The 24,618-nt window shown below is 39.6% G+C and overlaps 1 protein-coding gene across 2 annotated transcripts in view; it reads right to left on the bottom strand.

Moving 5' to 3' along the window:
* Positions 1-24,618, bottom strand: part of DCAF5 (DDB1 and CUL4 associated factor 5) — a 94,140-nt gene that overhangs the window by 52,505 nt on the left and 17,017 nt on the right. For both annotated transcript variants that reach the window (XM_068963369.1, XM_068963378.1), the window contains exons 2-5: positions 17,183-17,326; positions 14,684-14,720; positions 13,600-13,739; positions 11,693-11,822 (exon numbers count right to left, since the gene is read on the bottom strand). In XM_068963369.1, the coding sequence (XP_068819470.1) occupies positions 11,693-11,822; positions 13,600-13,739; positions 14,684-14,720; positions 17,183-17,326 (451 nt within the window). The remainder of the gene's footprint in view (positions 1-11,692; positions 11,823-13,599; positions 13,740-14,683; positions 14,721-17,182; positions 17,327-24,618) is intronic.

Genomic DNA, 24,618 nt, shown 5'->3' with positions numbered 1-24,618 from the left:
AAAGTAGACAGTGAATTCTATAGGCTTTGAATACATGCCCTACCCAATCATATCTAAAATTAGATAGTGATAAACATTTAGTTTGATGGCTACACTGAGAACAGTAAGAAGATATGTCAATCAAACTATAGCATTTAGTTAATTTATTTTTGTACCGTTCACTTTATTTTCCAAGTTTTCCTATAATTAGGATAAACTTCTGTAATTTCAGAAGAAAGTATGTTATTCTAAAATGTCATCTCAAACATACTCCTTTAATTAAGGGACCACAGAAGGTAGCTTTGAGGGAAGTATGAGAGAGCTTAACTGAAACTTCAGGTGATGTGCTGCCCTACAGGGTTCTGGTGCAGATGCAAATCTGAAATTAAGCCACTGTCCTAAATTCTTTAAACAACAGTTAAAAATTTGCAAAGCACTCTAAAATTACCAGTGTCCCTCACCATCCTTCCCAATGAAGGAAAATAATATCCCTCCTTTGAAAGGATTTTAAGTAATAAACAGGCCCCACCTTGGTTAGCACTGGACACAGTACCAGGTTAGATCTGAAACTATACTTAGTTTGGTTTCTCTTTGCAGATACACCATCCCACTTCCCAGGTACCTATAAATAAATGGCAAAGTATATTATTGGAATAAAAAACAAATTCAAAGTGCAAAGCATTTTATGTAGAATCCAGAAACATTAGCAAGGTTCCTGGAAAGTCTTCCATACATGGGTAAATTCATGGATAAATGAAGCCAAGATTATTAACAGTATACCAAGATATCCCTGTCTAAAATATGTGACTCACAACAGATAAAGTACAAATGGTCAAATCTAAGATCTCAAAATAAAAAGTTCAAACTATGAAGAATTCACTGATTTTTCATAGAATTCACTGATTCTTCAGTGATTCTCCTTAAAAGAATCAGATCACAACAGATACCCTTGAAGAAGCAACACGTTTTTCATTAATTTCCAAAATGTTTACATATACTTTGTATCAATTAACCCTTACAATAACCCTATAAGGTGGATAGTGGAGGTATCATTATTTTCATCTCAAATTGGAGGAGACCTAGGTCCTAAATGTTTATATGACTTGGCCCTGACCATACAGTAAATAAGAAGCGGAAATAGGGCCAACAAGTTGTTTTCTGCTTCTTGGTTCAACAAGATTTCACTGACTACACGGTGGAGATGAATTATTCCACCCAGCAAAAAGAACAGCATCAGATGACAATACATCAAGGCCAGAAGGATTCATCTAAGTAATTCACTTCAGATCCTTCCCTGTAGTTCAGTAACTCATATATATGTAACTCATATATGCATGCCCTTACTGAATGACCATTTATTGAAAACCTGCTAACTATTCTAGATACTATGCTAAGCACATGGATTTAAAGATGAAATAAGATGGGAAAGACATTCTCAAGAATGAATGAGGGACAAGAAAGCCATCAGTTTCCTTCTATAATATGAACAACGTTGTAATAAAGGGAATATGTCCTGTGCAAGACATAGGGAGAATATCTATCCCTCCACTGGGAACACAGGAGAGAGCAGTCACGAAAGACTTCCTGGAAGAAAAATCTAAGCTGACTCTTCACATAGAGAGTCAGAGAGATGATTCAAGTTCTTAACTGGCAAAAGAAACAAGATAAATCTGGACATGTTAATACATGGATAAATTCCCAAAAGATACTGATGGGTGAAATAGTCAAGTTGTAGAATAACTGCATAGCAGTACATCATCCGTGTGAAAAACATACCTCCATATAGGAACAAAAACCATGTATTTTCTACAGGTACATGTATAAGCATAGAAAACCAAAGAAAAAGTTCTGGAAGCATATACGAACTCTTAACATTCATTACCCTCAGGAAAGGGGGCAGGAGACCAGGATTGGAAGTAGTCAGGAGGAATTTTAGCCTTATTCATAGTTTTTAAAGGAGCATGCTATTATGTATTACTTACATTTAACTTTTTACTTTGAAATAATTATAGATTCAGAGGAATCTAGGGTTTCCCTGGTGGCTCAGATCAAAGAATCTGCCTGCAACGCAGGTGACCCAGGTTCAGTCCCTGGGCTGGGAAGAGCCCCTGGAGAAGGGAATGGCAACTCACTCCAGTATCCTTGCCTAGAGAATCCCAGAAACAAAGGAACCTGACAGGCTACAGTCCATGGGGTCACAGAGGCAGACATGACAGAGTGACAGTCATTCTCAGAGGAATTTGCAAAGAAATTTTCTTGTAAAAAGAGTTTGCAAAGAATAAAAATCATATGATCATCTCAATAGAGATGCAGAAGAAGCTTCTGACAAAACTCAACAACCGTTTATAATAAAACTCTCCAGAAGTGGGTGTAAAGGGAACATATCTCAACATAATAGAGGCCATATATGACAAACGTACAGCTGATATCATACTCAACAGTGAAAACGTGAAAGTATCTCCTCTAAGATCAGGAACAAGACAAGAATGGCCACTCTTGCCACTTTTATGCAGCATAGTTTTGAAGACTTAGCCACAGCAATCAGAAAACAAAAAGAAATAAAAGGGAACCCAAGTTGGAAAGGAAAAGGTAACATAGTCACTGTTTGCTAATAATACGATACTATATACAGAAAATCAAGAAGGTTCTTTGAACCCTTTACCCAGACTCTCCCAGTGTTACCACCCTGCATAACCATAGTGTGATATCAAAACCAGGAAATTTACATTGGTACAATCTATGGAGCTTATTCAGATTTTGTCAGCTACACATGCACTCATTTGTGTGTGTGTGTTGCTCTATGCAATTGTATCACGTGTATAACTTCAAGTAGTCACCACCACAATACTTATGTGTACCATCACCACAAGACTTCCTTTTATAGCCACATCCACCCCTTTTACCACTAACCCTAACACCTGGCAATGACTAATTTGTTCTCCATCTGATGAATGTTACATTAACTCATGAGAAGTGACTTGGCAGCAGTTCACTTAAGGTTTATCCAAACTGTTGCACGTATCAACCGTTCAGTTTTTTGTTTTTTTATTGCCAAGTAGTATTCTACAGTATAAATGCACTACAGTTTTATTTTTTTTTTTTAAACTTCTTACAGACTGAAAAACGTATGGATAGTTTCCAGCTTTTGGGTATTATGAATGAAGTTGCTATGAACATTCATGTACAAGTTGCTATATGAAAATAAGTCTTCCTCTCTCTTGGATAAACACCCAGAGTGCAACTGCTGGGTCAGATAATAAGTTCATTTTTAATTTATAAAGGAACTACCAAAACATTTTCTAGATATTTTGTACTATTTTACATTCCTATTCACAATGTATGACTGATTCAGTTTCTCCACATCTTCACCAGCATTATTTGTATTTTAAAAAGCTGAACTGAGAAGTCAGTCAATGTATTTTAAAACAAAAGACAAAACCAGACATTTTTGGCTTCCTTATGGTTATATACAACACTACCTATGAAATACTTTCGTAACCCCTGCCAAAAAGAATCAAACCTAAAACTGTTTCAGTCCCTAGACCCAATACCAATTTATGAAAAAAACTGAGCTAAGAGGGAACATGCTAAATGATGGCATAAACATGCAATCAGTGCAGCTGCCCCTTGGCGTCTATGGGGGACTGGGTCCAGGAACCCCACAGATACAGAACCCGAGGATACAAAGGGCCTCCTGTAGAATCTAAAATGCGAGAAATTCCGTAAAACAAATAATCCAGTTTCTTTAACAAATAAGTTACAAGAGAAAAAAATGAAAAGTAGGAGTATCCAAAGACTTAGAAGCCATGTCAATGAATTGCTTGGTACACACCTTATTCAAATCTCGATCCATAAGAACCAACTGTAACATTTAGGAGGCAATTAAGGAAATGTAAACACTAAATATGCAATGGTATTAAGGAATTATTGCTAATTTTTTAGGTGTGATAATAATACTATGATTTTTAAAAGAATTATCTTTTCATGGAAAGTAATATGGCAGTTCTTCAAAAAGTTTAACATAGGATCACCATATGATCCAGCAACTACACTCTTAGGGATGGAACCAAAAGAACCAAAAACAGGTATTCAAACAAATACTTAATCATAAACTTAATAGTAGCACTATTCACAATAGCCAGAAGGTAGAAACGACTCAAATGTCCATCAGTAGGTGGATAAACAAAATATGGTATATACATCCATACAATAGAAAATTATTCAGCCATAAAGAGGAATGAAATACTGTACTGATACATGCTTCAATGTGGATGAATCTCAAAAACTTTACGCTAAGTACAAGAGGCAAACTAAAGATCACAGCCATAACATGTAAATCCGCAGATACAGAAAGCAGACTGGTGGTGGCCAAAAACTAGGGGAGCAGTATTCTGGGGAGTGACTGCTTAATGGGTGTGGGTTTCATTTCGGAATGATAAAAATGCTTTGGAACTAGACAGAGGTGGCACTTGCACAACACTGTGAATGAACTAAATGCCACTAAAGTTTTCACTTTAACATAGCTAATTTTAACTATTTAATATAGTTAATTTTATATCATGTGAATTTTGTCTCAATTTTTAAAAAAGAATATCTTTCAGAGATACATACTAAAGTATTTACAGAGGAAATAATACAAAGTTACATGGAAATGGAGTCATCTCAGTGGAAGAATAAATGAAGTAAGATTGTCCACGGGTTAATTATTTAAGCTGGGTGCTAGGTGCAATGGAGTTTATTTTAGTATTTCTCAGTGTGTGTGTGAGAGAGAGAATTTTTAAACATAAGAAGTTTTTTTTTAAAGAAAAAGAGTCGGGGTCTGGTATCATCTCCCCCTGAGTAAGAGGAGTTGGGAAGTATTAAAGGGAGGATATGCAGTGGAACATGCTTCCACAACTCCCATACATTCACCAGGCATTCCCCAGATGCTCTGGTCTGAAGCTAAGCCTCTTGCTATAAAAAGGCACATTTGTGTTTGGTGAGAATGAATAGACACAGGGAGGCTCTGGCCTAAAGCCAGAAGACCCTGGGTCCAAATGAACACAGCAGCAAATTCAACACAGATCTCTGAAAAATCACAGCTTCCACCTTGCAGGATAAGCAAAGTTGCCAAATCACCTGGGGTATGTATTAAAAAATGGCAGATTCACAGGGTCTGCCCTGGATCGACAACTCAGTCTCTGGGTCTGTGCTCCAGGAAGCAGCACTTTAACAACCTCCCCAGGTGATTCTGATGCCCTCTGAAATTTGAGAATTACTGGGTTAGGATAATGGGGCCCTGGTGTCTTTTTGCAGCGAAACTGATTCTAGAGCTCCACCTTGTGGCCCAAACACTAGAAAGCAACTTTGTCACAATTCTTGACTTGCTTACATCGCTAGTTTAAATCATTGAAAACCGTTCAAAGCCCTGCAAGAACCCTTACAACCTCCTCTAAGGGTTTATTCTCTGCAGATAACATTTTGATCCATGCTATTACACTTAGGGAGTTAATGAAAACATTACAGAGAGCTAGCTTTGAAAATACATATCTATTTCGTGAGGAGTGTAACACTGCACTCACTATTTACTGAAGGTCATAACATTCTAAGCATTGTGCTAGGCAACAGATATAAAACATGGCCATGTCTTTAAAAATCCACAGAAAAACATGCAAAGTAATAGTACAGATTAAGACAAGTGCTTCCTTTCTGAGAAGCAATTTCTGAGCACTAGAAAGAAAAGACATAATCTTTTATCTGGAGATAAAACATAGTCATAGTAAAGATAATCAATGATGGCAAAAACAGTAACTAAGACATGCAACATGAATGCCACAGACCCTAAGTACTTTACAGAGGCTCTGGATAGAGTGATCCTTTCTGCCAGAAGTGAGGGAAAGCTTCATTCATTCAACATATACTCTGCGCCAAAACTGGGCTAGGTGCTGGGGACACAGCGAGTAAAAAAAGGAAGGACGCTTTAAGAGAATGTAACAGGGAGATAGAGCAAGGAAGTCTGCACCGATAGGCTGCCATTTGATCTTGGACCTTGAAGGGTAACTAGAATTTGAAAAAGATAAATTTTCCTTTACGTGTGTTTGTATGTAGAAGACAACCTACAAGGGGAAAAGGGCCACTGGCACCAGAGAAGGGGTTGACTGCTTGCTTAACAAGTTTCCATTTCGTCCATAAACTAGGTCATCCATTCATTAAAAAAAAAAAAATTTCTTGGAGCATCCCACATTACTGGTTCTGGGGAATATGGCCATAAACAAAGATAAGAAGCAGACTCTAGAGCTCCTGGGTAGGGGAATGGCAGATGTATGTTTAAGGACATGTGCTGTGTGCCAGAAGCAAGAGCAAGTTAAGAAGCTAGCCAACACCTTAGAAGTCGACACCTTATGGAAAGAGTAATATGGACCTGAAATAGAGCAGAGGCTTTAAGAACTGAAAACAGTGGCCAGGCACTAACACAGAGCAAGGCTGGTTATGGCAGAGGGATTAAGAAATAGAAGAGGCATATGGGACTCTGGGATTTTAGCCAGGATCATTACAAGAGTGATGGTGACATTAATAAAGAACTTAAGGAAGGAATATAGTTTCAGGGGAAAAAGAAGTTTTTATTATGGGTTTAATAGATGGAACATTTGCCTGGGCACTGGATAGGTTCATATAAAAAGTGAAGATGGGTTGAGTGGGAGAGAAGAGAGAGAGAAAGCAGAGCATGAATGACTTTTTTTTTCCCAGCCTTTGAAGCTGAACTCTTGGGCTCTATTTTCCCACAAAAGTATGAGCAGCCCTTAAAGGCAATGTGGCAGAGACTGCCCGGCTGTTCAGAAGACAGAGCTGCACTGAATTTGGTCTCTACAGAAGTAGGATTGGCCCAGCCCCAGAGAACAGATATCTAGGCCCCAAAGCCAGGTGAGTTACTAAGAGCAAGCAAGTCCTTCTTGACAGCAGGAATTTGCGTTTACTGCCCATTTACACAACACGTAAAAGCACCAGCTTATGAGGTAAGTCTACAGGAATTCCTGGCTTGCCCTAGTTTTATTATTGAGTGGGAAAGAAACACTCTCTTTATTATCCTTGTCAAAGCAAGACATTGTTACCTGTCACAGAACTAATAGTTCCTGACAAAAACTGACAGAAACTATAAAGACAGGAGAAAGGGGAGAAGTAGTGAGTGAGCAGACAGCTAAAACAGGCAGTGAAAATGGTGAGACAAGGAGAGCAACAGCCGGGGAAACTTCACTTTTCCTTAATGCTTTGGATGTTCAAGGAGCTCAGTTCTGAAAACCGCCCAGAGGTCACTGCAATAGACCAAGCAAGACATCACAAGACACCACTTTACATATAAATGAATGAAACCTCATCCAAACTTGCGATTATACTTCTATATGTGAAGTTTTCTCTTATCCAGTCATTGTACTCAGGTTACCTACCTATGGTCCACTCATTTGCACTAAAACCCCCAAAGCAAACCTTCAAATTCCTAAGACGACAGGGCCAGGGAAGTAATGTAAATAAGCGGAACCACCTGGGTTAAGACGTGAAGGCCTGGTGGAGCAGGTAACGCATCCTAAAGGTTTCAAGAGCAACAAACCCCTGATTCAGCTTCGGCTGTTGCCATATGAGAATAAAGGGCCAATGATTTCAGGTCTTTTGACTTTTTCAAGTGATGCTAGAAATTTTGATTTTTTTCTGTGTAATTTTCTAAACACTATTACATCATGTAGGTCAAATAAAATATCCCTGTGGGTTGAATATGGCCTATGGGCAACTAGTTTACAACTTCTGTTCTAAAACTTTACAAAAGAAAAATGAATAGCATGTTCAGAAAAATGAATAGCATGTTTTTTGTCCAGGGCAAAAAATTAACAGAGCAAAAAATCTGGAAAGTCAGTGTGCAAAGTGGGGCTGGGCCATAAGACAGTGAAAAGTGAGGCAGAAAGTCTAAAGGACTCAGACTTTAGAGTTGGATAGGTCTATATTAGAAAAATTTGAGAGGAATTTTGACAAAGTTTTATTTCAAGGAAGCACAGATGAAAGAAAACTAGGATATACAGGGTCCCTAATTGATTTAAAAGGGGGAAGGAAATAACACACACACACACACATGTTATTTCACCTCTCTGTATGTACCTTGACTTCTTTATCATTAAAAAATAAGAATAACAGAATCGATTTAATAAGGCTGTCATAGGATTAAAAAGGAATTATTCATATAACTGTCATTATCCCCAGCAAATCATGTTTAATATATGTTAGTTATTATTTATTATTATGAGGCACCGAGAGGTAAAGTAACATGCTCAAGATCCCACGGCTATTAAGGTGTACTGCCTGGCTTTGTATCCAGGATGTACTTCAGATCCTACTCTCTAAACCATCAAGCTCTTCGGCCTCCGTTTAAAATCTGTACAATAAATAAGTCAGGTCAGATGACAACTGAAGTCCCTTCTAAAGCTGACACTTTATTCTGAAAGCCAGGCCTCTCATCAGCTTATTTCAGGGCAACAGTGGGACAAGCACGAACCTGTCCACACTCCTATGGGCTGCCTGCTGAAGTGGAGCGACACAGCTCAGGCTTGGGCAGGGCAAGAAAACCACTCTAGCACGGAACTAACCCTACGGTAAGGTAGGAAGCAAAAGGTATTCAATGTGAGCCCCCTTTGTTGTTCCATGAAGATATATTTGTTTCTAGGAAGCCAGAGGGCCACTCAATCAGGCCCAGAACGCACAGATGTGCCCAAGCTACAAGCTGGAAGTTACTGAGAAGTCGGCTAAGGAACCACAATAGGCTCTAAATCAAGAATCTTTAGAACACCGAGCAACTCATTCCCTTGGGATTCAAGGGTCTCTGTGAGAACCTGGTAAAAGCTCTCCTCGTTCCTAGAAAAAAAATGCCACATGTGCCCACTCAGACACACAAGCACACATCATTTTACCTGCGATTATAAGGTGCTCACAAATTCTCGAAAATCTCCCCCTAGACATTAAAGTACCCCTGAAACAGATCATCTCTCCTGTTCTAGGCTTGTCCTCCCAGGTGATTCAGAAGTATCCCAAGATTTGGGGGCTGGGGTTTCCAGGCAGCTGTGTTAGGAGACAAATCACCCACTGCAACGCAGCATAATTAATCCCATATGGAAAAGACAAAGGGCTGTCTCTTTTTCCCCACACCAACTTGTACTGAGAAAGTTCAAACAGAAACGATCTGCACTTTAATCTCCAAACACTACAGGATGTGGAGAACGGGACCCCAAGAATATTTCATAGCTTTTTTCTGCCTCGTATCCAAAAAATTACATAGAACCTTAGAAAAGATGAAATAAACAGGTCTCCAAAGCACTGTGCTCTTCCTTTTACTCCAAAAAAGGAATCAGTCAAGAATGCCAATTAGCTTTACTAGACGACTTTTCTCCCATATGGGCTTTGAAAACTATAGGTTACCAAAGAAACCACATAACCTTATGCATAAATGAAGTAATCAAAACAAGAACATAATATTTTACATGTTAATGAAGGACTACGTGTTAATGAGATATATGTGGTCTTGTGCAGTTGAGAGGTTTGTAAATCAGTGTAGCCTTTCTTGGTGGTGGGAAAATTTGACAATTTTTATTTTAAAAAGATGTAAAAACATCCATTCTTTGTTTGGTGCAGCAATTCCCTAGATATTTTGCAAAGGGAGGCCAAATATGTGTGACCAGGGTCAGTGAAACATAGTTTATAACGGCCCAACAGGAAACAAGAAGTCTGGTTGCTGGGTCCATCACATGAATGGAAAACCAAGTAGCCATCAACAGAATATGCTAGATCTGTTACGTGCTGATATGAAAAAAGCTGCAAGACATATTATTAATTGAAAAAAGACGCTGAAAACAAGGTATTATTATGTGGTTCTTTTAGTTTAAATTCTTCTAAGGATATGTATTTTTTATGCTAGTTATATGCATTAAATTTTGTTCTTGACAGATACCTAAGGAACTGTTCACTGTAGTTACTTTTGGAGAAAGTGACTAGAGACCAGCAAAGAGAAGAACGGTACTGACACAAAACATTTAAAAAACATACAAGCAACAGAGATCAGCTTGAGATAGGACCTTCTTTTTATCTTTTTCTTTACATTTTTCTGGATACAGACCCTAAATTTAGTAAGTGTTACTATAAAAATATAGCGGAAATCTCACTTAGAATTTTTTAAAGAGAAAGAAGCCATGTTTAGTGAAGGGATAAGTAGAAAGGGGAGGAGGGCCCAAATACAATGCACAGTATGAAGCTGGTGGAGGAAAATCAGGAGAAACATTAACATTCAACTGCCCTCTTCTCTCAAGACACTGCTGACATCATGAGCTACTCAAGCTTTCCACTGGGGATGAATAGCTCAGGCCTCACTCCAGTTGCCAGCTATTCATTCTCAGTACAGGAGATAGCAGGCTGGGAGAAAGCTGGCATCGTTAGTCCAAATTCTGCCTTTTGTGATATGGACAAGGCAGAACAGTTGCTCCCGAAGAGCGCAAAGTGGAGAGAATGCTAAAGCTAAACACAGGAGACTGTCTTGCTGGCAGAGGACAAGCCTCCCTAAGCACAAAGTGCAAAGGCACCACAGGGGCCCTGCTGCTACACTCACTCCCGTCACATGAGAAAGGGAGAGCCAGGTGCACATGCAACAGCGAGCAGGAGAAACCTCTGCTGCCCTATGGAGCCTCAGGGATCCCCGCTCAACACCAGGGATGCCCTTCTGGGATCCCATAGTTCCAGCCTCATCAGACTGCCCCATGGAGAGAATTAGCTAGGACTGAAAAATCACCAAGGAAGAGAATCCTCTGTACTTAATTGCCCCTTTCATCTGAGGCCCATGAAATAAACCATAACCTTCTTTACTCTGCATTGACACTCTTCTGCAATAGTGCCTTAAAGTGGGAAGTTACTGCCATATGGAATTTTCAGAAGAGCGAGCAATGCATGTAAATCTTTCATAAAGCAAGGTTTGGCTTTATATGCCATAAAAGGTCATAGGTGCCATAAAAGGCCATCTCTCCCCCATGGGATTTAAGGAACATGAAAGAGGTTCCTGCTTGCCCCATCCACGTATTTCTCTTAATGATGTCTGAAACTCCCCCATAAGTGATCAGCTCAGAAGTGCAAACACAAGGGGAACACATCCCTAACACTGCAGTGGTAGCTCTTAACCTTTACTGTTGTAGTCACTGGTCCTTTTGAGAAATGAAAAGAAAAAAAAAACTTCCTCCTCACAAAAACACACTTAGGTGAATATACAATATAATTTCCATGCAATTTGGGGGTTCACAGTTCTCCTGAAGTTCATATCCCCTTCAGTCTGGGGTTAAGAATCCCCAGTTCAATAGTAAAATCCACCATAATTCCCCTTCCATGCATCTGGGGAACCATGGACCTAAAGATAGAAGGTAGTGCTAAAGCAAGGCTTTCCCATTGCAAAGTTTGCCTAGAAGTGATCCTGTCTAGAGCCCAGATTACAATTTATGACTTCTCCTTAGCAAGGAGTATGGATATCTCACTCTGCCTGCCCGTTGGGAATAGAGTTCTCCTGGCTTCAGAGAAACCAGGATACATTAGGAGATGTCCAACTGAGATCAACTGCCAACCAGGTTCCCACAACACATGCTGGCTGATTATATTTCTTGAAAGTTCAGGCAGGGAAAAGTTCAGGCATTTTATAATGCACACCTTCTGAATAAAAGGAGCTCACCTCTGAGGTTTTCGAATATCCCAGAGTCCCACTCCTTCCTTTGAATTGGCTGTGGCCAATAACCTGGGCTCCACAGGGTTAAACATGACACTGTGAAAGGCTGATGGATAGTTGGCCAGGCAGAAGGGCTCTGTGAAGAGAAAAATTCTCATCAGTCCACTTCAGGCATTTCTGGGTCAATGGCAGGTAGACGAGGAGGAGTGTGAAGGCAAGGAGGAGCACAGCCTTTAACAACTACCCCACTAGCATGCTTACGCACAAAGTCCCCACGAGTCCTGGCACACACCCTCTGTACACAGAAAGTCTGAACACAGCAACTTAAACACATATGCACAAAGTTTAAGCTATAATACTGAGAAATACACACAGCACCTATTTAGATCCTGTAACAAAACAGAAATGGTCATTGTAACCAGGAAGGTAAGCTGTTGCACAGTAAGTAAAACTGAATTCCTCATGAGCTAAAAAAAATTCACACTCAATTACTGGTAGGATTATTATACCTTAATCCAAATTTACCAGCTTTAGAAATTAAGTTTTATAACTATATAGACTTAAAATAACAGTGCAGTTTTTCCTTCTGGCAATATTGCTCCCTAAATTGAAAAGAAAATGGCTTCAGTCTAGAATTTTAAGATTTCATTTCAACTGGAATACTTAAAAAAAAAAAAGACATCTAATACTTGAATTTCTCTTGCATCCAGCCAGCTCCTATGTATATCAACTTCCCCTAGAAACCCGACAGCCTCCTGCATATACTAGCTGGCTCCAGGTGAGGAAGGAACCATTCTGCTGCCTGGGAGGACTCAATCCTGTGGAAGCGGTTTAGAAGCAGTAGGTGGAAAGCACTCCTCAGTCTATGATTCCGTACAGGATACGTCACAGGCCTCTGTTGGGGGAGAGGGCACAGGGAGCGCTCAATCATCTCAGCCAGGAGGCAGTTCAGACAAAGGAGAATTTCATCTAGGAAGCAAACCATTACATTCAACCACAGATGCTGCTTTGGCTACCTTATTTTCCTGACCCTGAGAATAAGCTTCTCCTATAGCCTGGACCTCAGCAGTGAGCACAGACCAACATATTAAATGCTCTGCATACAGAATAAAGACTCAGAGCCTGCCAGACAAGGCAGGCAGGGTAGTAACTTGGGCACAGAGATATGGCGCTGACAAAGCTGCACCAAGAGTGGGGCTGTGGGTGGCACTGAGGTTATGCTGGAGAGAAGAGCCTTTGAAGACAGAGCGACGGAAATCTCTCTGCAGGAAATGAGCTGAAAAAGAGAATTTCCTGAAGAACTTCAGTGAAAGTCAACAAGACAAATTCTTCATTTTACATTTCAGAGATGCAAAGAAAACATTCAGAAGAGGAACTCACCCAGACAATCCCCCTTACACAGAGTGTATCTGCTATCATTTTAAGTTTCTATACACAGTTAAGGTGGTATAGATCTTCAACCACAGTTGAGGGTCTGTGGTTCTTCCAGCAAAATAACAACCCTGGAACTAGCATACAACAAATTGCACAACACCCCCATTCTGTTAAATAACCAAGAATATGTGCATTTCAGCACCATGCACACAGCTGGCTCTTGTGGCTCCCCCCCACAAATGAGGCACCACACATTCTACTCCTTGGGGCTACCTCACAACAAGACACTGTGGTGTTTACACTACTGCAAAGGTCTGTGGATCACAAGTGACTGGAAGAGGACTGGCAAAGGTGCCTCACTGCTGACTACTGGGGGGTAGGATGGGACCTCCAGAGACACACATTCATGTCCCCATGTGAGCTTCCTCTCCCTTCACAGCACTTCCGCCCAGGTTACTCAAGTCATAAACTAGATCTGTGATGAAGCCGACGTCAAACTCTGCAGCACAGTCCAGCTACTTTGTGCACAGGGGCCCTACCTCCATGGGGAGATTCCCGGATGTCCCAGATGAGAACCCGGCCATCATCGGAGGAGCTGGCAAAAATGTTGTCATTCACAGGGCTCACTGACAAGCCATACACCGCATCTTCATGAGCGAACACATCTAAGGTCTCACTGCTGAGAGACAGAGAGCAGAGAGAGGCACACAGGCACATACATACACACACAAATAGCGCAGAGTCCCAGCCCTCTAGTTCCTAGAATGAAGCTCTTTTCATTTCCGGGAGAAAGTCAACCCAGCTAAACCTAAAGGATATTACATTTACTAAAAAGTAAAAAGTAGGTATTCAACTTTCAGGTTAAAGGAAAAAGGTATTATTAAAGAGACAAGACCTCACAACAAGTTTGTTTGTTGCCCTAACTGAGCGTGTTTGAAAGTGACTCAAGGGAATTCCCTGGCAGCCCAGTGGTCAGGACTTGGTGCTTTCACTGCCAGGGCCCAGGTTCAATCCCTGGTTGTGGAACGAAGATCCCCACTGTACTCCTCCCTACCACATGCCAGCCAAAAAAGTGACTCAACACATGAGTGTCACGTTTCGACTTACTACAGAACGCATCTGCTTGTGCACAGACCTGGGGAGTGGTGCTGGATTTCCAAAAAGTGAGGGAGAATAAAGCAGCCCCGATGCCAGCAAGGGAAGAAGAGGAATTCCCGATGCCCGGCATGTGAGAAAATGCATGGCCCCAAGCCAGGCTGCCTCAGTTCAGATCCTAACATCACGTGACCCTAAGTCACCTAACATCTCCATGCCTCAGTTTCCTAATTGAGATCATAATAGTACTGCCTCATAAAATTACTGTGAGGGTTATGTGTTTCCTTCCCTTCTAACCTGGCCCTTTAAAATTTCACCAGAAAACTATAATTTTATATCAACTTCGTAAATCTTTTTATAAATCAAAATTTAATTTGAAAACTATTACCGAAATCTTTTTTTCAGCCAAACAGTTGATTTTATGCTATTTACCTCAAAAACATAAGAACTATTTTGGTCTAAAGAGATATCTGCCTTTCTTCATATGAAAAAGAGTTAATCACTTTCACATATCAACAATCTACTTACCTTTCAACATCATGGAGGATAACTTGCTCATCATTTCCTGTAAGGGAAAAAGCAGACATTTGACAATTCCTGAAAAGTGGTCCTATTCATATTACAATTCAGTATGTTAAAGATTTCAGGGAAAGCAAATGAACAAAGTCAGTGTTAATAAAAATTAAGAATGCTAATTAGAAAAAAGGTTTATAAAAATCATTAAGAAGGATAGGATATACTTATAGAGAATTTTTAAAAGCATAATAGCAACTAGAAATAACAAAATAACAATCTTCAAAATGCATTATCCAACGATTAAAAAAACAAAAACAAAACAATGGCTCTTCAGGAAAAGAGTAAGTGATCATTGGCAAATCAATCAACTACTCCAAGCTAGTGTTTTTTCGTTTGTTTGTTTTTTTTTAAAACAAAACATTCATTATCCGTGAGACCTGGAATAATATCTGTTACTTTTCTATGTCTCAGCAAAACAGGAATAATTGTGTCTACTTCATAGTAATTGTGAAAATAAAAGTGTAAAAGCATTCAGACTAGAACTAGGCCCCCCAACAAATGTTTGCTGCTATTAACATCCTCATCATCTTTTATAGCATTAAAATTTAATGATGATGATACTAAATGACGGGAAGGTTTTTATCCACAACTTTTTTCTCTTGCTTTCTCTTTATTCCATTAAGGCATCTAAAAATACTATACATTCATGATGTGTATAGTCCTGCCTTCACTTGGTTTATACAGCTAACAAATAAAAACTCCAAAATGAAGACAGTAAAAAAATTTCCCACTCTATGCTAAAAGTATAAGCAGTAGAGATGTGGCTAGGTCATCTTAAAGTCCTCCCTGTAACTATTGTGGGTTCATATGAAGTAAATCAAACCCGTGTCAATGCCTTATAGGTAACAGGCACAGTGTGAAGTGCTGAAGCTTGAGAGAAATAAGTGAGGAATTCCGTCTACCTGCACGAACAATTAACAGTGACAAGATGGGTTATCTTGTAGTGATATGCTCTACCATGGGGACACAAATAAAGGGGCAATTGTGTCCTGTATGAGCAGGGTGAAAGTACATGGGGAATATGTTTTTATGGGAAAGGAGACACTTGAACAGAAACTCAGAATTCTAACCGATGGGAAGCTTAGGGTAATTGGTGGGGTTGGACAATAATCATGGCCTGTGGAAAAACAGTAATGGCACTTAAGATGGCAAGTGGCTTAGCAACCTAGAGCACAAGATGCGGGGGAGGAAAAGGAGGCCAGGCAGGGAGACTGGGTAAGGTCAAAGGTTCACAGGATTGATTTAACTTTTCAAAGAAAACTTGTATAAGCAATGAGTAAGGAGATACTGGTAGCAGAAATCACAGAAGGACACTACAGTAGTCTAGGCCAAAACTGAGGACCTGAATCAGAGCAGTAGGTACAGCAAAAGGACAGAAACTAAAGGATGAATATGAGGCTTTCAAAATATTAGTAACTGGTGACTTACGAGATGTAAAAATGACAGAAAGACACGTTTGGTGCGGATTTTGAGATTTCTATAAGACTGGACCATATAACATTGTCATTGCTGTAGGCTGAAAATGCTTCAATGTCAGCAGGTCCTTAAAAGGTAAACCTAACTATTTAGATAATTACTTGAATGGTGCTAATAACTGAGGAAGGGAATCCATGAAACAAGAGGAAATCCTTGTGCAGGTGAGAAGGACTGAAACCTCAGCTTTAGATCTGCTGCATTTAGACCACTTCTGGAACACAAGGCAGATGTCCAGTGGGGACGCCTGCAGTGCAGCAGAGAGAGTGTTATTCGCTTAGTCATTTCTGACTCCCTGTGATCCCAGGGACTGTAGCCCACCAGGTTCCTCTGTCCATGGAATTCTCCAGGCAAGAATACTGGAGTGGGTTGCCAGTCCCTTCTCCAGGAGATCTTCCCAACCCAGGGACTGAACCCAGATCTCCTACATTGCAGGAAGATTCTTTACTGTCTGAGCTACCATGGAAGCAGAAGAGAGGTCAGGCCTAGAAATGTAGTGGTCAGACAGGAGTGTGATTGATGGATGCCATCAAGAGGCTGGCTTGACAGCAAGCCATTCCAGTTATATCCCAACAGAACATGTTTTCAAACCGGAGCCACTAATGGGTCATAATACCAATTGGAATCACAACCTTTAAAATCTTTAAAAACAGAATAGAAAAAAAAAAATCAGAGTGAGTCACACATAGTACAGTTAAGTACTCTTTCTAATATGTATCTGTGTACCAGACTACAATGTGAAGTTTTCTACCAAAAAAGATAGAAAGAAACAAGAGCAAAGGAGAGAAAGGACAGACAGACATTAGTCTGATATGTGTATCTAAACTGCTACCATACAGAGAAGACAAGCTATGGGAAACTAATATTTCCACAATTCAATGGGCTAAAGGAAAGAAAATTTGGAGTAATTTTAGCATTCCTTTATCTGAAATCCCAGCCACAGTCAATTTCCCAAGGGGAAATCTCCCTTCTGCTCACCTCCAGAGAATACTTTGGTGTTCCCACTGTTGAAAGCCAGGCAAAAAATGTTGGAATGATGTTCTCCTTTCAGCTGTATGGGCTTAACTCTGGAGTGGATAGCTTGTTCCATGTGCCACAGTAGAACCCGACGATCATCTCCTCCTTGAGAGGGGAGCAAGAATCTAGGGTTAAAACAGCTGGCATTTCAAGGCTGATATTTCATTTTTCTAGCCTGAATCCCATACTTTTCAAAACTTCATCTCCCCACCTCCATGAGACTCTGATGAGCCACATAAACCCAGAACTCTATCCCCTTAATCATCAGTGGACATGTGGCTTCTAAGTCACTCTTCCCCAGGAATTACATCTTGAACAGACACACAGAAATTCCTGAATTTCCAGAGACCCAGTCATTTACACATTTCTTCATTTGCTACCTAAAATTCTTCCACTAATGTTTCCCCACTTTTTTTCTGGTCTAACAGAACCTGAGTTGCTTTCTACTTCTTGCAATCAAAGAACTCTAAAGAAATTATCCCAGAATTTAAAGCATAATAGTTTCCAAAGCACTCTCCTTGATGAGATCTCATTGACTACGGGACACCAGACAAAAGATAACTGAGGAACTGCCTGTCACAGCAGCAGGATCAAGACAGAACTTGGCTCTGGTGAAGCTCAGTCCAGCTCTTTCCTCTGCACAACTCTTTATAGTCTGAGTAGAATGAGCAATATTCTGCTGTATGCGCCAGCTCCTAGAGAATGAGAAGATACATGTTCTGCTGCTAAGTCACTTCAGTCGTGTCCGACTCTGTGTGACCCCATAGACAGCAGCCCACCAGGCTCCCCCGTCCCTGGGATTCTCCAGGCAAGAGTACTGGAGTGAGGTGCCATCGCCTTCTCCAGATACATGTTCTACATATTCTTTATTTTTGCAAATGCATTATACATGTCTGGAAGGATCAACAATGAACTGTTAAAAGGATTTACTACTTCCAGGGAGTAGGATTAAAAGAGAGGTAGAACACTTGTTAGAAAGTTTTTACTCTTACTTCATAGATTTGGCACGGCTTGACTCTTTATAATAAGCCTATATTATATTCCTAATAAAACTGTAACTTACAACAGGGCAGAAAAATAGTAAGTTCTATACTTCCGCCTCCCCTTCTCCATTCAATATAATAGCTACAAACTGTATCACAATCATACAAAAGCGTACCACTAGACGCAACCACTAAATCAATAAGTCTATAAGAACTAACACAGAAAGATGACCAAAGGTCTTTGTCAGGGGAAAAACATTTAGTGTAAAATAGTATGCATACCAACATCCTTTTGTGTAAAACAAATTTTTAAAAAGCTCCATGACAGCAGGAACCTTGTCAGTTTTGTTCACTGCAGACTTTCTAGCACTTAAGTGAATGCTCCAAAGAGTAGACACTAAATTAACATGCTTATGCTTGCATGTCTATGCTTGTATTTGCATATCTAGATGGCTGTAAAAGAAGTTGTTTTCAGTGGACACCACTTCTAGGCTAGGGCTGCTGGGAGACTTTTCATTGTGATAAAATATATATAACAGAAATGCAGCATTTTAATCATTTATGAGTATACAGTTCAGTGGCACTAAGTATATTTGCAGTGTTGTGCAAACATCACCATTATCCATCTCCAGAACTTTTACATCATCTCAAACTTTTAGTTTGAGTACTGTACCCAATACTTATTCTGTACCCAATAAACGGTATCTCTCCCCAGTGCTCAGTAACCATTATTTTACTTTCTGCCTCTATGGATTTGATTACTCTAGGTACTCCTATATAAATGGAATCATAATATTTGTCCCTTTGTGTCTGGCTTATTCACTTAGCATAACATCTTCAAGGTTCATCCATATGGTAGCACATATCAGAATTTCATTCTCTGTAAGGCTGAGTAATATTTCATTACACACATACCATATTTTTTTAAGTTCATTCATCCATCTATAGATATCTAGGTTGTTTCTACCTTTTGGCTATTGTGCATAGCATTGGTAAGAGCATATGGATGTATAATATTTGTTCAAGCCCCTACTTTCTGTTCTTTGGGTATATACTGTTGGAAAAATCATTGTTTTAATTTTGCCTTAAACATATTTCCTCTTTTAGTTGAAAAAAAGTAGAAAACAGAGTAGCCAAATCAAACTTAATTCTCCCTCCTCTAGAAAGAAGCTGCCTTCATTCCTTGAGTTCCTTTGTTTCTTGGGATTCTTCTTCCTTCCATTGTTGGTCAAAATCAAGTTGTGTCCTCCTCCAAAGTATTTCATTTGTCTACCAGAATGATCCCTTAACTATGACCCACAATGTTCTTTGTTTATGATGTGCCTAATTCAACTAGGCTGGCCTGGGATGGTTATTTAAATTCCATATCTCTTATAAAGTTAAAGTCATGAAAATAAAGTTTGGGGGTTTGTTTGCTTTATTTTAATGAAAAATGGCATAAAGAGGTTTTCCTCCCTCTTCATAGATTTGGACAAACCACAGGCACTTGAGTTCTACATAGTCTCTACTCTTTCTGTTTTCCCCCACCACTTGAAGCCATAGGTCAGGGACTTGGCACTGTTTTTGCTACTCTGTATCTTAGAGAAATATTTTTCTGTGCCCACCTCTCTATCAAAGGTGCAAATTAAAAGATAAAGAGGCCCACATGTTTCTTCCACTTACTCATGTTTCTAATCTAATCTTCCTGAGCCTGACTTTCATCAAATACATACCTAGGATCATAATAGCTCTACTCTCATGGGTTTTATAGACTATAAGGTCAACTACAAGAGAGTTAAATAACTTGCCAAGGCAACAACAGTAAATATAGTGGTTGGTTAAGTCAAGATTCAAAGGGCTTCCCGGGTGGTTCAGCTGGTAAAGAATCCACTTGAAATGCGGGAGACCTGGGTTCGATCCCTGGGTTGTGAAGATCCCCTGGAGAAGCCAACAGCTACCCACTCCAGTATTCCTTCCTGGAGAATTCCATGGACTGTATAGTTCATGGGGTCACAAAGAGTCGGACACAACTGAGCGACTTTCATTTTCACTTTCACGATTCAAAAGGAAATAGTTAAAAGACTCCATAGTTCCCATTCTCTTAACCACTACTGTAGACTGTTTGCATTACAAAACGAAAAACAAAGCAAGTTCAGTTGATGAACAACTGAAAGGATTCTCTGGCTTGGTAGCACAACTCAAAACACAGTAGGTAAGAATAAAACAAAGGACCACAGGAATAAAAACAGAAATCAACTTAACTGGAGTTAAACAGAGGGAGCAGAGACAGGGACCAAGAAGGGACTGTCTGAAATGATAAAGATTCTAGTAGCAACACACAAAACTGATCATGGCTTATTCTGAAGAACACACAAAAATTTCTACAAATCAAATTTGAAAACCACTAGGAAAAGAGGCAAATGTGACAACAGATATTACAGAGGATCTCAACCTCTACAGTAATTAGACAAATGTAAATTATAGATCTCTTCTTTCAAAATGGCACAAAGAAACGTACAAGAACGTCCACTGCCTCACTGTTCATAATAGCAAAGAAAAAAAAAGTATATAACATAAATATCCATCAATATATGAACAATAAAACAATTGGGATGAAAATACAAATAAAATCTAAGCTCAGTGGAACCAGGACCCAGCATTTTAAATGAGCTAGATACATGTACCAAAATGAATAAACTTTGAAAACCTAATTTTAAGTAATAAAAACAAGTTTCAGAAGGATATATAAAGGAAAACATTAAGTATTTAAATATGCAAAACATCACCATATTATTTAAGAATAAACACAAACAGTAAAAGGGGACCTCAAATGTATGTGTAAAATTTTGTTTCTTTTTTAAAAAACTAAGATTAGAAGCAAATTTAACAAACTACCAACACACTGTCAAATTCGATATATCTCTTCCTATTTAAATATTGCATGACATTGTTATATCTTTTAGGTATAGTAATGGTATTGTGGTCATGTTAAAAAAGAAAAAAAACTTCTTATCATTTAAGGATGCATTCTCTAATGGGGTAAAGTGGTGAATGTCTGGAAGTTCCTTTAAAATATTCCAGAAAAAAATGGAGGTGAATAGGTGATAAAATATTAATTGTTATAGATGGGTATACTACATTTTTGTATATGCTTGCACATTACCAAAAATTTAAAATATATATATTTTAAAGATTTTTTTTTAATGTGGACCATTTTTAAAGCCTTTACTGAATTTGTTACAATACTGTATCAATACTGTATCCTTTTTTATGCTTTGGTTTTTTGGTCAGGGGGCATGTGGGATCTTAGCTCCCCAATCAGGGATCAAACTTCATCCCCTGTATTGAAAGGTGAAGACTTAATCACTGGACCACCAGGGACGTCCCTATATATTTATATATATATTAATGTTCATGATAGAAAAAGAAAATAAAACTCTCCAGGATGTGCTGGGACATCCACAGAAAAGAAATATAACTGAGGGAACCTCTGTGTTTTTCATTAAGATATCAACAGGCAGCACGACCTCTCTCTGCCAGCACCATGAACTCTCTTGAACTGCTGCTGCTGCTAAGTTGCTTCAGTCGTGTCCGACTCTGTGCTACCCCGGAGACAGCAGCCCACCAGGCTCCCCGTCCCTGGGATTCTCCAGGCAAGAACAATGGAGTGGGTTGCCATTTCCTTCTCCAATGCATGAAAGTGAAAAGTTAAAGTGAAGTCGCTCAGTCGTGTCTGACTCTTCGCGACCCCATGGACTGTAGCCTACCAGGCTCCTCCGTCCACGGGATTTTCCAGGCAAGAGTACTGGAGTGGGGTGCCATTGCTCTTGAACTGCAGTAGCATTAAAAAAAGAACAAAGTTCAATAAAAAAGGAAACAGAATATCTACACCTATGCACTCAAAGTCATTACCATTCTCAACCAAAGAATCTTCTCCTATCACCCAGATTATCTTTAATCTTCATTTTGGATTTAATTTTACAAAATAAATAAATATTTGGTGATTTAACATGAATGGTTATTTGTAGAGTGCCTTGGGATAATTTAAAATGATGTGTTCTTAGTACCTAAAATGATAATGGCAGCCCAAGTCCACAGGAGATTGGAATCACTGAGGCAGAAACTATCACTCTAAAAGGGCCTGCTTCCTCTGCTTGCCCTCAAGGTCAGTGTCAGAAGACGCGGTGAACATTCTCCCCCACCCTGCCCCACTTCCTTAGGCAAGGTATTAAGAGCCCTGTACAAAGATACCACTTTTCAACCATGTGTTAGCAAAAAACACCAAGGATACAAACCGAGGCATTATCTGAAACTGTTGGGCTGCTTTTTAGCCAGTAGAGGGAGCAGAACAGCTGTGCCCAAATTCCTGACCCCAAAAAGCTAAGCAGAGCTGATGAAGCAAGGATAAATCAGTTTAGAACATGAAAAAAGCTCTAGTTTCTACAGTTCTGTCTGTTAGTCATCTGGTCAGTTCAAAAAGGACAGAGATTGACTGTACCACTTACTACCTATGTACCTTTAGACAGGTTACGTAACCTCTCTAAATTATATCCTCTCATCTGCAAAACTGAGAAAATAATTACCTATTGTCTATAGTGTTACTGGACTTCCCTGGTGGTTCAGATTATGAAGAATCTGCCTGTAATGTGCTTGATCCCTGGGTCGGGAAGATCCTCTGGAGAAGGGAATGGCAACCCATTCCAGTATTCTTGCCTGGCAAATCCCATGGATAGAGGAGCCTGGTGGGCTACACAGTCCATGGGATTGCCAAGAGTTGGACATGACTAAGGGACAAACACACGTTAGGATTAATGATAGATCTGTGTGAAAGGCTTGACCCACTGCCTGATAAATAACACAGGAAGAGAAATGTTAGCTAATTATTATGCTATCTGAACTAAAATAATAGCTAACATCAGTTAAACTTACTCTGGGTGAGGGACTATCTTAATAAGGGTTTTCATGTAGTGGATCTTCTAATCCTCTTAATAACCCTATGAATCAGGTATTATCCAGATGAAACTACAGAAAAACTAAGTAACCTGAAGGTACACAGCAACCAAAAATGTGAGCTGGGATCTGAATCCAGGTAATCTGTCTCCAGAGATGGAGCTCCTTACCACCATACAATCCAGCCTCTCAAGTACACAGAGGCTAGTCACCAAAGCAAATGAGTGAAACTTGCCAGATTAAACAGCAGAGGAGAGATTACACAACTTTGTTTAAAAGAAAGCCACTACTAGGCCAGAGGAGTACAGGCTTAAGTTGGCCATATCTCCCAATGTTTTAAGAGAAGACAGCACCTTGATTATCGCAGGCTAAGTGCAGGCTTCAGTGCAGGCTGCATGCAATTAGCCCATGGAGAGGTTAAAACTGGGTGATTTGTTCAAGGTCACAAAACTGGGGTTGAATGGCAGTTCCTAAATTAGGGAACTCTTTCAACAATGCAAAAGAAGACTCTACACATGAACATCACCAGATAGTCAATACCGAAATCAGACTGATTATATTCTTTGCAGCCAAAGATGGAGAAGCTCTACACAATCAGCAAAAACAAGAGAGGGAGCTGACTGTGGCTCAGATCATGAACTCCTTATTGCCAAATTCAGACTTAAATTGAAGAAAGTAGGGAAAACCACTAGACCATTCAGGTTATGACCTAAATCAAATCCCTTAAGATTATACAGTAGAAGTGACAAATAGATTCAAGGGATTATATCTGATAGACAGAGTGACTGAAGAACTACGGACGGAGGTTCGTGACACTGTATAGGAGACAGGGATCAAGACCATCCGCAAGAAAAAGAAATGCAAAAAGGCAAACTGGTTGTCTGAGGAGGCCTTACAAATAGCTGTGAAAAGAAGACAAGCGAAAAGCAAAGAGGAAAAGGAAAGATATACTCATTTGAATGTAGAGTTCCAAAGAATAGCAACGAGAGGTAAGAAAGTCTTCTTCAGTGATCAGTGCAAAGAAATAGGGGAAAACAATAGAATGGGAAAGACTAGAGATCTCTTCAAGAAGATTAGAGATACAAAGGGAACATTTCATGCGAAGATGGGCACAATAAAGGACAGAAATGGTATGGATCTAACAGAAGCAGAAGATATTAAGAAGAGGTGACAAAAATACACAAAAGATCTTCACGACCCAGATGATCATGATGGTATGATCACTTATCTAGAGCCAGACATCCTGGAATTCGAAGTCAAGCAGGCCTTAGGAAGCATCACTACAAACAAAGCTAGTGGAGGTGATGGAATTTCAGTTGAGCTACTTCAAATCCTAAAAGATGATGCTGTGAAAGTGCTGATACACCAGCAAATTTGGAAAACTCAGCAACGGCCACAGGACTGGAAAGGGTCAGTTTTCATTCCAATCCCAAAGAAAGGCAATGCCAAAGAATGCTCAAACTACAGCAAAATTGCACTCATCTC

Source organism: Capricornis sumatraensis, chromosome 2 (assembly GCF_032405125.1).
Source record: "Capricornis sumatraensis isolate serow.1 chromosome 2, serow.2, whole genome shotgun sequence".
Lineage (NCBI taxonomy): Eukaryota > Metazoa > Chordata > Mammalia > Artiodactyla > Bovidae > Capricornis > Capricornis sumatraensis.
This window is presented reverse-complemented; position numbering and strand designations above follow the sequence as displayed.